This window comes from Fusarium keratoplasticum, chromosome 11 (assembly GCF_025433545.1).
Source record: "Fusarium keratoplasticum isolate Fu6.1 chromosome 11, whole genome shotgun sequence".
Taxonomy (NCBI): Eukaryota; Fungi; Ascomycota; class Sordariomycetes; order Hypocreales; family Nectriaceae; genus Fusarium; species Fusarium keratoplasticum.
In genome coordinates, this window is record NC_070539.1 from 289923 (window position 1) to 304716 (window position 14794).

Sequence of the window (14794 nt, forward strand, 5' to 3'; positions counted from 1 at the left end):
GTGGCTTGAGACAAACACGAAATTTGACCCTCCTCTTGGCTGATGTGCTGGGCTTGAAAATGACGCGCACATTGGCTGTTTGTTTGCATCGAACGGGCGATGGTGACACCTGTGGTAGGCTACTGGGTACTCTTCGCTATGACATCAAGTGCACTTTGTGATTGTCTAGTGAAGTGATATACACGGCTTGCTGCGGTGAGATGATGCTCAACTGCACAGCTAAAGACGGTTCACGTAGCGATAGACATAGATTTGCATAGGCGCATATTGTAGGTGCTGACGGTGAGGTTCTCATCCCAGTAATTGCCAGGGAGCCTCAAGAACTGACCAGGTATCTGAACCACAAACGTTACATTCCATTCCCATCTCGTCCATCCGTAGTTTCTCGTCCTTTGCAGACCCCAAAAGCTAATCTATATTAAGCCGTGGTGGAGGGTCACCCTACCCTCTCGTCGACAGCCACAGCCCGTTGGCACGTAACTAAGACCCAATGCGGACCTTTTCCTCCTGCTAGTGCAGCCTGTGCGACGTGTTGGTGTTAGGGCGGAATGGAAAGAGGTGGTGGCATCGCCGATCGTTGGACGTCATAGCGTGTTTTTTTTAAGACATTGGAGATCATCTTGCCGTGTTTGGAGAGGGTTGCGATTTTGGTGGCTTAATTATTGGTGATACCTGGTTGATCAGAGAGGGGGCCATGATATGATGGTTTCTATGTAGCTCAATCGATAGAGGGTATATGAAGTGGCCGGTAAAAGGCATCCCGTTTCATGCATCTCCGCTTGTGAAACTCGGATCGCTAACAACATGCGCTCGTTTTTCTCCTCCAGAGTAGTATCGAACAGCGATACAAAGAGTCCTGATGATGAGAGGGTGGCCTCGAACGTAAGGACCCGTAAAGTAAATGTCGGTGTTGTCGTGTACCCGTGATTGCAGTGTCGCAAGTTGTCCAACATTGTTGAACAAGGCGAAAACCAGAGAATGACAGATATCGGCATCCGAAAAGGGAGGCTTGCTTGATGTTTGTGATGCATCGTCTTCGGATGTTGTTCTAGCGAGGTGGTACTGTGATCGATGCTCCTTGCTGAATGCCTTGCAAAATGTCGATGCGACAGCAGTCATCTTCATGCCAATCCGAGTGTAGTCCACACCATATATGTCTCCAATAAGCTTATCGACATTCGAGTTGTCGCCTTTGTCTGCAAGCTCAAGCATCTCATCAAAGGTGCGGGCTTTTGTGAGAAGCAACAGAAGTCCGCAGAGGGCAGAACCTCCGAATGACGAGCCTGTGATGCGCTCACATCGACGATTGTCAAATACTTGAAAGAATGATACTCCAGAGCCAATGTTTACGAGCAAATAAGGTCGTGTGAGGTCTGTTGGCAGAGCTGAAGGTATAATGTTGTCATCCTTGTACGTGAAAATGTCGCAATCCGGTCCCGGAATAGGTGGACTCAGGTGGTCTGTAAAGCCTGTAAGCGTACGACAGTGAGAGATGCACATTTCAACATACCCGCAGCAGAGGCGTCCAACACATCCTGCATCCCAAATGCCAAGGCCCCCTCAAAAGTGTGAGACTCTAGCGGTGAGCTGCCGTTGGCCGCTCGCTCAATTGAGGCCTTCTGCTGGCTGACCTGGTCACATCCGCCCTGTGCTTCCACAGAAGACGCAGGACCCCGATTGGCTAAGTTTGGCGGCGATAACCCCATCTTTGAGGAACAGGTTTGTTGGTTTGATGATTGATGGTGGAATAGGGCTCAAGCAAGCGCGCCTCGGGAAAACCCTAGGCAGTTTAGTTTGCGGAGTCGGAGATTATTAAGAAAGGGGCCTCGGGAATAGATTTCTGAGCCGTCGCATCCACATTATCTCCGAGGGTTAATACGACGTTACGAAGTTGGGAAACTGTCTTGACTGATTGAATGATCGAGACGTATTACAATGGCCAATGTAGCACTGTCACTGTAGGAGTTGCAGCTTCTTCACATACTGCCTACAACAAGGAATGGTGCGTAGCCACCTAGGTTGTCTGTGAGACGGCTAGGAAAGTTGGAACAACCAACCCTATTTCAGATTATACAATGTCTCAAATGATGCAAATAGCCATGGCCAATCATCAAACTCGGTCTAGCTCATGGCCATTTCTATTCCGGTGCTGGTTCCTGGGTCCTGCAAGTTGATGGCACGAATCTATCTCTCTTGTTAAACCTCATACCGCGGTTAGCTGGCCATGAGCCCAAACGGTGTAAAAACAGATTCACCGGAGCCCAAGAAGGATATCATAGACAATTAGCTGGGTCATCAGTGGTATTTTGGCCCGTCTTTGGGGATACTCTCGCCCTTCACGACCAACTGATGCTTTCATAATTCTCCCAACATCTCACCTGAAGAGCATACGCACACTTAATGAAATAATACAATATTTTATCAGATCATCTTTGCTTTTTGTCGTTTTGTGCTGTCACCAATAAGGATCCGCACTCTATCCTCCGCGGGACCGGATCGGGGTCACGGGGTCGGACGGTCGGAGGATCGGAGGATCGGAGGATGGCGGACATGACAAAATCCCGCTCAATCCCATCAACACATGGAAAAGAGTCAAATTCAACTTATACAAACACTCCTTGGTTAAAAAAACCATCGTCCGGAAATAATGGACCATCCGTCATCGTCCCCGGACTCGGGTCGACGTCCGCCTCCGAACAGGCGGAGAGATAAGCCACAGCTCTCGTGCAATGCCTGTAGAGTGAGAAAGTAAGCGGCATCCACTGACCCATCCATCCTCCGATTCTTCACTTTCTTCGTGAGTCTGACATTGAGAAGGGCTAAATGTGATCGGCAATTACCATGCAGCACTTGTGTGAAGCGTGATATTGCTGCAACATGTACCTATCCACCTACGAGGCCGCCCAAGAGGGCTGGCGTGTCTCGACCAAGGGCCGAGAGCTCGACTGGCATTCGAAAGAGACTGGATAATCTGGAACATCAAATCATCTCTCTGATGGAGTCTAGCGCAGCCTCGCATCCAACCCCACTACCCGACAACACTGACCAATTATCCAACATGAGTCTGGATTCGTTATGTGACATCCTCAACAAGACAGGCCCGTCTCAGCAACCTAACTTCAAGGCCGGCAACTTGAACACGTCTACAGGTGCACCGTCCTACGTCAGCAGCACCCACTGGGTCGCCATTCTCGACAGCATCTCTGAGATGAAGAATGAAGTCCAATCAGAGAGCGATAACCCGTCACCAAATTCTGATGATAGCCCTGCCAGGGATCCAGTCGAGAAACCTGCACTTCTCTTTGGACATCAAGAGAACATTTCGAGGGAAGATGTCCTTGCTGCCATGCCACCTAGGCCTGTGGTAGACCGTTTGGTATCTGAGTACTTTACTGACCTCGATATGATGCCACGTACGTGTTGAACTTATCCACTGGTTGATTCTTCGGCGTATTGATGGAATGTTACTGCAGATATCGCATGTCTTCATACACCAACCTTTTTCCGACAGGTATGTTACGAAATACAGACGGGCTTGCACACAATGTGGTATGTCCTTCCTAACAACTATTGCAGTATGAGAACTTTTGGTCCAACCCTGACAGCGCTTCCATCATGTGGCTGGGGTTCTTGTACTCCATGATGTGTCTATCAGCACATTTCAGCCCAGCAAACATGCTGGCTGAACCTGATGTAGAAAACACCCAGATGCGCACCGCAAGACCTCTTTACATCGATCAAGTGGTCCAGTGTCTGTCCCTGGCAGATTACAGTCGAGGAGGCCCGTACGTCATCGAGACCCTTCTACACTACTTCACCATCGAACACATCAGACGGCCAGACACTGAAGTTGACACTTGGTTGGTTCTGGGTGTCATTCTACGTCTTGCCTTGCGGATGGGATATCATCGGGATCCAGCACAATTCCCCAAGCTGAGCCCCATTGAGTGCGAGATTCGAAGACGAGTGTGGGCAACTTTATACATCTCAGATATCATGGTGTCGATGCAAATCGGAGTACCGAAAATGGTCCAAGAGGGTCAATGGGACACTCGCGATCCTTTGAACCTCAGCGATGAGGACTTTGACGAAGACACCATCGAACTTCCACCCTCCAGAGGCGACGATCAACAAACGCCCGTCTTCTTCATCATAGCGAGGTACAAGATGGCAAAAGTGATGGGCGTCATGGCTGACATTATAAACGCTACCCAGTACGACCCGGTCAAGGCTGCCGGAGCCGCCGGGTTACTCAAAGCCACCTACGATTCCCTTCCCTTGGTCCTCAAGCTGGGGTCTGGTGGGCCTAACGACCATCCCCGAACTATCATGCACCGTTACGTCTTGGCCATTCAGCTACATCAAGCGGAGATGCTTGTTCATCTTCGTTGCATGGCGACGCCGCCTCAACAAGACGATTTTGCTCGGCCGGACAGTTCTCTCAACATCTTGTTGAATGCAGCTCTCAAACTTCTGGAGTATAGAGGTTTGCTCGACCAGGTGGCACAACCAGGTGGACCGCTGTGGCTAGTGAGATGGAAGCTGTCATCTACTCTTACCCACGAGTTTCTCTTAGCTACAGTGGTTCTGTCCAAGGCTCTATTCTCGACACTGGGACCTCATCCGCTCGTTCAAGCAGGAACAGACATGAAAGTCCGTATCCTGTCAACACTCAGAAAGACTCATGAGCTTTGGCTCCGGTCCAAAAATCGATCAAGTGAGGCGAGACGAGCAGCGGACCTGTTGACGTCTCTGTTCCACGCTCTTGATCCAACTCCTAGCATGGAACCAACCAACCCAGATGGGTCCGTTATAGACTTGGAGACATACCTCGGCTTGAACTTGGATGGCTTGTTGCCTGGGTGGTTTTTGGATTAATTTATACGGAAAGGATTAAACCACACATGTTTTGTATAAAGCCTGTTGGCCAGGACTGACTTCATCTGGCGTCAAGCTACGCGCAGAAACATCTCATTAGGAGCATATGTTGTTCATGGGTAATCACTTCACTCCTCACTGAAAATTAGCAACAATGTTTAATGGAATCTTCTTATTGAAGTTATGGACTAAAATGTCCCCATGGCTAGAACCAAGCGTATTGACTGACAGATGCCTCCCAACACAAAACTCACGAGAATCGGCTACCCATTTCATCTTCTCCAGCCGTTCCCTTTTCTCCACCATGACTCTTCTATGATTTTTGACCTTTTATTTTCTAGACTTTCCTCTTTTTTCCCCTTCTCTTCAATGGTTATGCTTCTTTTCACAGAAAGAGGCTTGATGGTATCAACCAACGAACCAAAGAACACTTTTCAACACATAACGGTATCAAACCTAATGCCACAGAGCCCGCTGATGCATGTTCCATGAAGATAGATCCCCTCAGCTTTGCCGATGACCCTCATTTGTTTCCCAGTGCCGAGTTATGTGGGATACAAAACTACCAGCCCTGACGTAGGCCTTGCGTTTCGCCGGCTTGCACAAGAGACAAAAGTACTTGCCATAGCTATTCATGAGCGACTCCATCCCAATGACCGGAGCTCCGTTCTTTCGCAAGACATCCTCTAGGTAGGTTATGAGGCCTGGAGGGAAGGAGGGGTGCCACTTGGTGCCGCGCATGATCCCCTGGGGTGGTGCTCCTTGTGACGCGGTTGTTTGGAGGCGAGGAATATTGGCTGCTTGTGCACCGGTAGGTTCTGGGACTCGTTTGATACCATAGTTGTTCAAATGTTGGTTTGAATTTGATAGATTGGTTGAATCGTGATGATGAGCCTCTGAGCTGGGAGCTGATGGCCGAGCAAACGTGGGTGGCAAGGAAGTTGCTGTGCCTGAGCGTGCGGCCGTGGTCGACGGTGACAATACTGGAGTTCAAAGGCGTGAAATGAATGGACGGCGGGCTTGACCGTGGAAGAGGGAGATCGCGAGTGCCAGGTCGGATGTGAATTGAGTCACGACCAGCGCTCGGAGTCTCTGCAACGGGCTGCAATTCCGCTCCTGGAGGACGCGGGGTGCTATCCTTTGGCGATGTGCAAATCGGAGAATCCGCTGAAGGGTCCAAACTGGGGTTCTCGTAATGACGCGCGAGGTCGAAGAGGCCATGTTTGACTAGAATAGCATGCATACTCCTCCCAGTCGTGTCTCTTACGACAATATCTCTCCTCATTGGTGTGCGTAGCGGCCAAGACTCGCTCTCACGCCATACTCCATCTTGTCGCGGTTGGTCCGGATCAGCTGCTCTGTCCGAAGCTGTCTGCGGTGTTGATCCCGTTGGACGACAGGACTGGGGTGTCTTTCGTGCTTGCTCGTACGCTTTGAGCGAATCGAAACTCGCCTGGCCAGGGAGACTCTCGGTTTGGGCATCACCCTGGCTCTCGTCATGATGCGGTGGTCGCCCTTTTTCGGCTCTGCCTTCTCCCACAGCACCTGGCTGCTTTGCTGGACCTGGAAGGCCCTCAAGTTCAAGTGTGGCGTTGGTAAACTCTGGCCCTGAGGCCTCGCCATCGTCTTCTTCTTCCTCTTCAGGCTCGGTGCTAGCGATCGAGATGATCTCTATATCGCGCGGAATATTGATGTTGCGCGGGATGTCCAGGTCGGGCTCAACCTTGACCGTACGTCCAGGTGACTCATCTGTCGGGGTCTCCTCGTTAAGTGCCATGACAGCTTCGGGCGCAGGCTCTACATTGTCCGCCGATGTTTGACCCAGTTCCATTGCTGTGATGGTATTCTGGGGTCTCAGCTCAGATTCCGAAACTGGTGTGGGATCACGAGTTGAAGGTGCCAAGTCCGCCATGACCAGGCGATAGGGCCACAGAGGCGTTGAATCCCGTGACACTGACTGAGCTTCCATAGACTTGGACTGGGCGTCACCCGTTGACCGTTCTTTTGGCGCAGCTTCGGTTGTAGTATCAGGTCTCGGCTTCTCGCCAGTCACAGGTGTGTGCGGTGCTGGTTGAGACTCTGGCGTAGGACTAGATGCAGGCTGCGTACCGTTCATTGATGCCTCTGGTGCTGCGGCTGTTTCTGGGGCGGGTGAAACTTGAGCAGATTGTTCATCTTGATTCACGACTGTAGAAGCCTCTTGCGGGGACTGGCCATCCACTAGAAACGGAATGTGTTAGCAGGATCACAATAACCATCAGCTCATCGGAAACGTACCACATGAAGAAACGCCCTTCTCGTGACTTGTCTCCTCCTCTGCTCCATTGCAAGACGCTTTAGCAGCACGTTCCTTGATAAATTTGCGAACCATCTGAATCTGCGGAACAAGACGACTAGCGGCAGCGGCGACATCAAATCTGCGCAGGTCTTTGGCAGCAACCCATCCCACGGGGCTCTTGTCCGGAAACGTGCGTCCCTCAAAGTACATGGCGGGGAATTCGCGCTCTGTGACAAAAGGTTGGCCATCCTTGTATCCATCTCGCCACGTGTGCTCTCCCGTGAGACTGTCTTGATCATAGCAAATGGGGAGTATCTCAGCCAAGCCGAGGCTGTCTAGAGAGCCTGAGACGCCGACTCGCTCGAGGTCTGTCATGGGCAAGAGAAGGACCGGGACCCACTGTTTGGAACTCTCCCAAAAGGCAAGGTACACTTGGCCAGGTTCTGGGTCAGTGATGCCTTGATATTCTTGTTGGTCGGTATGGCTGCCACGAGGGTGTCTACGCGGGGTCTTTTCGAGTTTGCGACGCTTTTGCTCGGGTGTAAGCAGACTTGACGATGGATCCTTTCGTCTTCGCTAGAAACGTGTCAGGTACGTATTCACGTCTGGTATTTGGACCAGGCTTACCGTTGGGCGAGTGACTGAAGCAGTTGTCGGAGTGCGAGAAGAGCTGGATGGTTTGGCGGGTGAAGAAAGAGATGGCGTCGATGAGAGGGAGATTTTATTTCGTGGTTTTCGAATGACAGGATCCCCATCCCTCGAGGTGGCCGCTGTTGGCGTCTCTTCAGGCCGCTCCACCATGACCTTACTGATGCGATCGCGTAGCCCACTGTAAAGCATCCGCAGCCGAACCTCATAGAGCTCCTTTTGTCTCTTGTAGCCGAGTTTGATTTCTGTCTTACTCCCAATCAACTCGACGATCTTTTCTTGACATTTGGGCATGTCCTCAGGGTTGGCAGTTGACAGTTGGGCCATGCCTCCTTGAGACGTGCTTCAATCTCGCTAGACCTCTTCTCAAAGGCGGCATCTGGGGCGGTAACCTTTCGAATGCTTTTTCATAGTTGGAAACCAGGCTCTTTAACTCACGAAACCGTTGGAGTTGAGGGGGTTCTGGGTCTGGGTCAGGCATTGTAGAGGATGAGAACGCATAGGTGGGGCAGAGTTCAGAGTAGGGGAAGGGCTTAAGATAATCTCCAGAGATGATTTAAGAATGAGCCGAACTAAATAGTGATGATTGGATGATACTGGACTCAAAGGCAAAGCAGTTTGAAAAGATGAAGACGCGACAAACGTGCAAATGGTGAAGAACAAATAACAAAGTGCTGGTTACACAGCGAGGGGCACGTGAGCCAAGCAACAGCCACGACTGATATTAAGTCACATGATAAATTGCCATTAAGCCCAATACTTGGCAGCCTCGTTTCAGAAGTAGAGACCTTAGGCATCAGTAGGGCTTGCGTTTGCGCTTGGCAGTGTTGTGTTTGCTCTGCTCCCTGCTGAGAGCAAGCATTACTTTTGGCCCATTTGTTCACTAGGATAAATTATACAAGTTGACTAATCACCCAAATTTTGTGTGCTGGGGTAAGTCTGAGATCTTGTCTCACTGGTAAGATTGCAGCCTGCATGCATGGAGGAACAGAACCCAAGTTGGGGGCTTGAGCTTGCAGTTGTCCATAAAGCCTTTATGCAAAGTTTGGCGAATTATCAAATAAAGTCTTGAATCTATTCAACATGAACGAGATAGTCCTATATAAATATGTACCAAATCATCAATGCAAACTCTATGTCAATCAGATCACCAATATGCAAACCTAATCAACTCGCTTCAAGTCCCCTTCGACGCCAGCATCTCTCAGAGCAATGCTCGTCACACTCTCCAGTTTTCCATCAACAAGGTTAAAGACAAACTCATCCGCGGATCCAAATTGCCCAATGCTCATCCAAGCCTGTGAATTGTCAAATAGGCCTCCCTTGCCGCCCTCGACTGCGGCCCGAGGCGGCAGTGGAACGGGGCTGATAACAGCCGTGTGCTTGATGGAAATCTTGCCCTTGCTCTTGTATAGAGAGGACAGGGACTTTGAAGAAGTGATTCCGGCCGGGTAGAGTCGAACTGACATGGGAAAGGGCTCTGGTAATCCGAGAATCTGGGAGCGGATATCGACACCCTCGTGGTACAAGGACTCTAGGCCCAGTCCAGGCTTGCCCTCATCGAAGGTTATGGTAAGGTTAGTACTCTCTGCACCTTCAGCGACAAACGTGCCCGTGAGGCTCTTCTTTGCGTTCTCCGCGGCGGCTTGCTCGGCAGCTGGGATAAAGGTCTCGCCAAGAACGTCACGCAGGGGCCAGCGAGCTGAAGTAGCCGAACTACCAGCAACCAAGAGAGAGTAGCCGATGCCATGGTCGGGGGACAGCGCAATGATGGCAGTGTAGTCACCATTTCCGCCAGCCTTGGTGTAGAGATCCGAGACACGGGTGCGGTTTGAACCCGGCGTAGCAGGGATCGTAAGACGCTGGATCTCCCATGGAGCGCCAACCAGCTCAACCAGGGAGCCAGTTCCACTCATAGGCTTCATCCAAGCTTTAGTTGTGGCGGCAGAGAGGGTTTCAGAGTTCAAGATGGACAGCCCAGCAAGACGGAAATCTCGGGTGCTGCCGTAAATACCACCAGATCTAAAGCCATGTTAGTTTGAATCATTCAGTATTTGATAGGTGACATACCCAGCGACAAACTCAGGGTTGCCACCCCACGTGCTAGAGTTATCAACGGGCCTGCGATCAATAGCATCAATGTCTGAACCGTTAGGCGCTCCTGACGACATTTGGTCCAGTCCGAGAGGCTCAAAGAGGATTTCTTTGATAGCATCACCGTACGGCTTGCCTGTCATGCGGGAGAAAATAATAGTCAGGAGACTGTAGCCACCATCGGAGTACAGGGCCGTGTGGTGTGGAGTCATTGTTGGACGCCTAACATCTCGGTAGTGTTTCAAACCCTCTAGGATCAGACCCTCTAAAGTCAAGAATGTTAACTATGGCCAGTAGGGGGGGGGGGGGGGGGGCCGATAGACCTACCATCGGTCGGTTGGTCCGTAGAGTTGAAATATGAAATGAGGAGGTCTACCAACAAGTCAGCAGAGAAAACAATAAGAAAGTACAGAGAAAAACACACCTGAAACTCCTCCGGTGCCAGCTTGATGGGATAGAAGTGTGCCAACAGTGATCTCGTCCCAGTCTATTCTTTCCAAAGGGTTCTCGCTCTTGTTCCCAGCGAGCTCAGGGATATACCTGGTAACGGGGTGACTAAACACCTCCATGCCTGCCTTGGCGATGATGGCGTACGCGGTAAAGAGTTTCGAAACGCTTCCGGTCCGAGAAATCGTCGTGTCGCTCAGGTTTCCAGCGGTGAGGGCCTTTTCCTCGCTCTTTCCGACGTGCTTGTAGCTGTAGATGGAGCTGTTGGTGCTCGCTGAGAAGACGTCGAGGGAAAAGATGAGACCATCCCTGTCGAGTGCCTTGGATTCGAAGAGTTCCTCGATGAGGTCTGGGAACTTTGCTTTGGCGTCTTCGATAGCCTTTGACTTGGTAATGTCAAAGTTGCTGGCAAAGGCTGGTCCGAGGAGAGGGACATTGTCGGTCGCGACGATGCGAGCTGCTGAGCCAGCTGCCGCAAAGGCTAGCAGACTCAATGGTGCATGGATATGCATTGTTGGCAAAGATGCAAAAGTTTTGGTGTATTCTTTCAACTGTGAAATGGTTGAAGTGAATTGATCTGGTTCAAGTCCGTTTTGGCCTCCTAAGCTTATGTCTTATATACCATAATTCAACAATTCTCAGCTTTATGAGTATACGCTCTATGGACGTCATGTTGTTTTCCCTCCAAGCTGAGCCACGGCGCCAAACCCCTTCTGGCACCATGTGCCGCTGCGTCGTGAGCACAAAAGCTTGGCGTGACGATCACCAACCCCAGCCTCCATGCAAGATCATCACCATATGATAGGACGTCGCCCAGTTTCATCAGAAGCGGTTAGAGGGAATGTCTCATTGTGGAAAGAGCTTAAATAAGACTCAGCCCTGCGGGTTGCCACGATGCAGGCTGGTTGGGTGAATGCATCTTGTTGTGGACCAACGGCGCTGGGAATGACTAGACGTGTTGCTTGGGAGGTTCCATGGCGTCATTCTGGGCAGCTGAATAGCTGTGCCATGGAACGGCATAGTGGCTGGACAAGAGCTGACTGTATAGTGTTTCGGTGGCTGGCTCTCCGATGTATTCAGCTTTAATTATTGGCCACGAGCAATGAACTGGCCATCTGCTCTTGTATACATCTCCTGTTGGTCTCAATAATCTCAATAAAGTTCAAAATGCAGCTTATTGCTTCGCCACGATTATTACACAGGTAGACAGCTCGCATTGGCGCGTCCCATTTCTCTCCATCTGTGGCCTGCGGCTGATGTGTAAATGAGCTGAGGGTATGTCACAGACGAGCCCCTACAACTTGTATTTTTGCCCCGGGATTGGGTCACACAGGATGGAGCAAGAGGCAGCTCGGCCTGGAGTCGGGTTTGCGACATTCTATTATTATTTTTTATTATCTTCAGTAAATGCGCCTATCCATGGGAGGTGATCACGCACCCTGATCTTGATCACTAATTAAAAGTACATGTCGCCGATACCAAGGCATGTAAACACCAGTAGCCCATCCGGCCAGACGACGAAGTCCAGCAACAATTTGATAAGTCTTGCGCATACTCCGCGTCGATCCAAATTCCTGCCCAGCCCACAACACAGTTCGATAGACTGTTCGTCCGCGCCCATCAACAAGTGCCGTCCAGGATTCCAGTGTCGAAAAGACAAATAGCCAGCTATGACCGTGGACGATGACTCCAGGAATGAATCCGAGTTCCCTCAGCGCTGTATAAGCTAGCTTGCTAGCTGTTTCTCGATCATCTGCTCTGAACTTGCGAGCTACAGCTGATCGAGGAAAGCTCCACTGCGTAGCATGCCACACCCCCATTGCAAGGTTTTTCATGTCCAAGGTTTTTTCAGGACGCCAAGTTTCGATGCTAAGAACAATAGGGCGGCGGTGAAGAGGGCGGTAACCCGTGTGGTTCACCGATCGGCCAGGTGTAACATTTGCAAAATCCAGCCGAGCTTGACTATCAGCGCCTGAATTTTCAAAAAGGCAAAAGTCCACCAATTTCGTTTCCCAAGGCCGCGGCATATAGGTCCGGTCTGGGCGTGCAGTTGTACTATCAGTAGTCAGCATCTGGCTAAATCAACGCTATCCTAGAAACAAAACTTACCATGACATAAAGTCCAAGGAGTCGTCATGGTCTGCCCCCAATGCTCGAAAGATCTTTTTAAGAAGTTCATAATGGACCTCGATTTTCCAACTGGTCCCATCGTGGCCTTCGATGGAGCAGTCTCTCGCGCGCAAACACAGAATAAACAGATCATCCCACGTCGGGACAGAGCCAGGGAGAGCGGTGTTGGACTCATCACCCTTTTCCAGAAAGGCCATTGTCCATGGCTGAAGGCTCAAGCTCTTTTGTTGAATATAGTTGGTTAGATCTTCTTTGGACTCATATGGCAGGATTCCAATGCCTTTACTGATTTCTCCAAAGAGCTGGACTAAGCTGGCAGCCACAGGTGGAGGTGCATCGATGTTAAGCTCCTGATATTCGAGACCTGCATCGTCTGCAGGAAGTCTCCTCATCTCCCCCCAAAAAGTAGATGTCTCTGACATCGTCTTGGTGGTGGTGTCTTCAGAAAGTTCAGAGGACTCCAGAGAGGGTCTGGATGGTGGGTTGTACGTGGTTCCTGTCCTCATATCCTCGGCTCGGAAAGTGAGAAAGGTATTGTCAATCTTTCGCTTTTTTGATATAGCAGACATATTTTCATTGTATTCCTCTGTTGATACTGACGAGCTGGGCTGTTGAGATAGCTTTCGCTTACGCGATGTTGCTTCGCTTGGGTCAATCGCGACATGGCTCTCTGGCGGACCGTCTGATACGTCGTTAAGCCAGAGACGGATAGCAGGGCCGTCCGACATGTCGTTAAAGAGGTGCTATAATTAATAGTCTCGATATGATTTGGGCGCTAAGCTTGCCCTACACTATTATCGCAAATGTAAGGATGAGGTCAGAAATGCCGGTTGCGAGCAGGATTGATTGCTACGACAACAGAGATGAGGATCACGTGGCCTGATATTGCAAAGCGAGCAAAAGGAACCCTTAGACGCTACTGCTAAGGAATACACGGGACTCCGTGGTCATTCAATACGAATCTCGGTACCTTTTCAACTAGCGCGCACAGGGATTCAGTCCAAGCAGTACGTGTAGTACCCAGGTACCTAACTAATATTTATTCTCGGGACTAAAAAGTCAACTATTTAGTTTTGATACCTCAATAACATAGGGAGTGTTGCTACTAGTATGGAGGAAACGGATTTCCCATGTACCCTTCATGTTACTATTCCATAACTTCGCCTACATGGTTGTTCCAAGATGTCTACTCCATGAAGCAATATCCACCTGTACAATGGCAAGCACATCCAAAAGGCCTTCGAAACTGCTCTCTGTCATGGCCATCCTCACAAGGAATTTCGTCCGGGGTGGGAAGTCTAGAGCGTCGGAGTCGATCGCGACTATGGGAGTCCACAGGATATAACCGGCTTCGTCGGACCCGCCCAACACCAGCAACTCTCCGCTTGATCTTCATTACCCTCCTCCGTCGGGTTCTCCACCTGTTTCCCCAAACGAGGCACATTACGAGGCGATGGCGACTGCGCAATTTGTCGGCGTTTGAAAGAGACCTGCCAGTGTCCGGCTGCTGACGCATCCTGTTCAGCCAGTCTACACAAGGGAAACAGCTGTCAAGGTAAACTTGTCTTCTGAATTCCAGGAGTCGAGACCCTGGAAGAAAAAAGGTCGAACGAGGCAGTCCAGGAGTTTGAATCTGCCTGTTTGCCATGCTCACCTGCTGATCGAGGAGTTGAACGCACTTGTCGAAGTTGAGATTGTTTTCGGCCTCTTCAAGGTCATCGCGGACAATATGCCATTGGCATTCTTCTTTGACGCTGATCAAGCGGTCTCGTAACCGAAGATACTCATCCTCAGAGCTTTGTGTCACCATCAAGTACTCGTCGCAATAGTTGATACCATCCCTCCACCGTCGGTCCTTGGTGGCTTTGGCTAGCATGAGTTCTAGACTCTTGGACCTGACGGCGCGGACATCATCGACATCTAGACGAGCAAATCTGCCTTCTTCTATTGCCAAAACAAAATCTTGATGAAGCTCTTTCAGCTCAGCGGGATCAACAGACAAAGACTTGTCGCGCATTTCGACCTGGTACCGTAAAAGGTCAAATCTCTCAGCCGCAAACCGAAAGCCCTCGATGCTCTTGCCGGGAAGCCAAGAGCAGAATTGTGGCCGGAGATAAGCCAAATCGTCAATAAGAGCCAGGTAGTCGTCAAGAACTTGAGTTGAATGGTTCCAGGCCGCAAGCTTCTGGCCAATCAATGACTGCTCAAGAGCGAGTTCGAGACAGTCCCGGATGCTTTGCAGCGGCGACATGGGAGTAGCAAAGTGGGTGAAAACAGTATCATTACAGGCCAGTTCAAGCTCGCCGAGGAGAGAGAGGG

At 50.4% G+C, this 14794-nt stretch overlaps 5 protein-coding genes across 5 annotated transcripts; 1 reads left to right on the top strand and 4 right to left on the bottom strand.

Moving 5' to 3' along the window:
• Nucleotides 1–765: 765 nt before the first annotated feature.
• Nucleotides 766–1724, bottom strand: NCS57_01289800 (uncharacterized protein; the record flags this gene model as incomplete). The annotated part of the gene is made up of 2 exons (XM_053062556.1): nucleotides 1511–1724; nucleotides 766–1460 (listed from the first exon to the last, which is right to left on the bottom strand). The coding sequence occupies exons 1-2, from the start codon at nucleotides 1704–1706 to the stop codon at nucleotides 766–768; spliced, it is 891 nt and encodes a 296-aa protein (XP_052907451.1). The 5' UTR covers nucleotides 1707–1724.
• A 1334-nt stretch (nucleotides 1725–3058) lies between these two features.
• On the top strand, nucleotides 3059–4878 carry NCS57_01289900 (Fungal-trans domain-containing protein; the record flags this gene model as incomplete). Its single annotated transcript, XM_053062557.1, has 3 exons — nucleotides 3059–3413; nucleotides 3474–3511; nucleotides 3577–4878. 3 exons carry the CDS (start codon nucleotides 3059–3061, stop codon nucleotides 4876–4878), a joined length of 1695 nt encoding a protein of 564 aa, XP_052907452.1.
• A 1281-nt stretch (nucleotides 4879–6159) lies between these two features.
• On the bottom strand, nucleotides 6160–8131 carry NCS57_01290000 (uncharacterized protein; the record flags this gene model as incomplete). Its single annotated transcript, XM_053062558.1, has 4 exons — nucleotides 6160–6250; nucleotides 6309–7098; nucleotides 7156–7732; nucleotides 7784–8131. 4 exons carry the CDS (start codon nucleotides 8129–8131, stop codon nucleotides 6160–6162), a joined length of 1806 nt encoding a protein of 601 aa, XP_052907453.1.
• Nucleotides 8132–8967: 836 nt separating this feature from the next.
• Nucleotides 8968–10857, bottom strand: NCS57_01290100 (Beta-lactamase domain-containing protein; the record flags this gene model as incomplete). The annotated part of the gene is made up of 4 exons (XM_053062559.1): nucleotides 8968–9826; nucleotides 9875–10163; nucleotides 10226–10270; nucleotides 10323–10857. The coding sequence occupies 4 exons, from the start codon at nucleotides 10855–10857 to the stop codon at nucleotides 8968–8970; spliced, it is 1728 nt and encodes a 575-aa protein (XP_052907454.1).
• A 1593-nt stretch (nucleotides 10858–12450) lies between these two features.
• NCS57_01290200 (uncharacterized protein) lies at nucleotides 12451–13203 on the bottom strand (the record flags this gene model as incomplete). The annotated part of the gene is made up of 1 exon (XM_053062560.1): nucleotides 12451–13203. The coding sequence occupies one exon, from the start codon at nucleotides 13201–13203 to the stop codon at nucleotides 12451–12453; it is 753 nt and encodes a 250-aa protein (XP_052907455.1).
• Between the last annotated feature and the right edge of the window lie 1591 nt (nucleotides 13204–14794).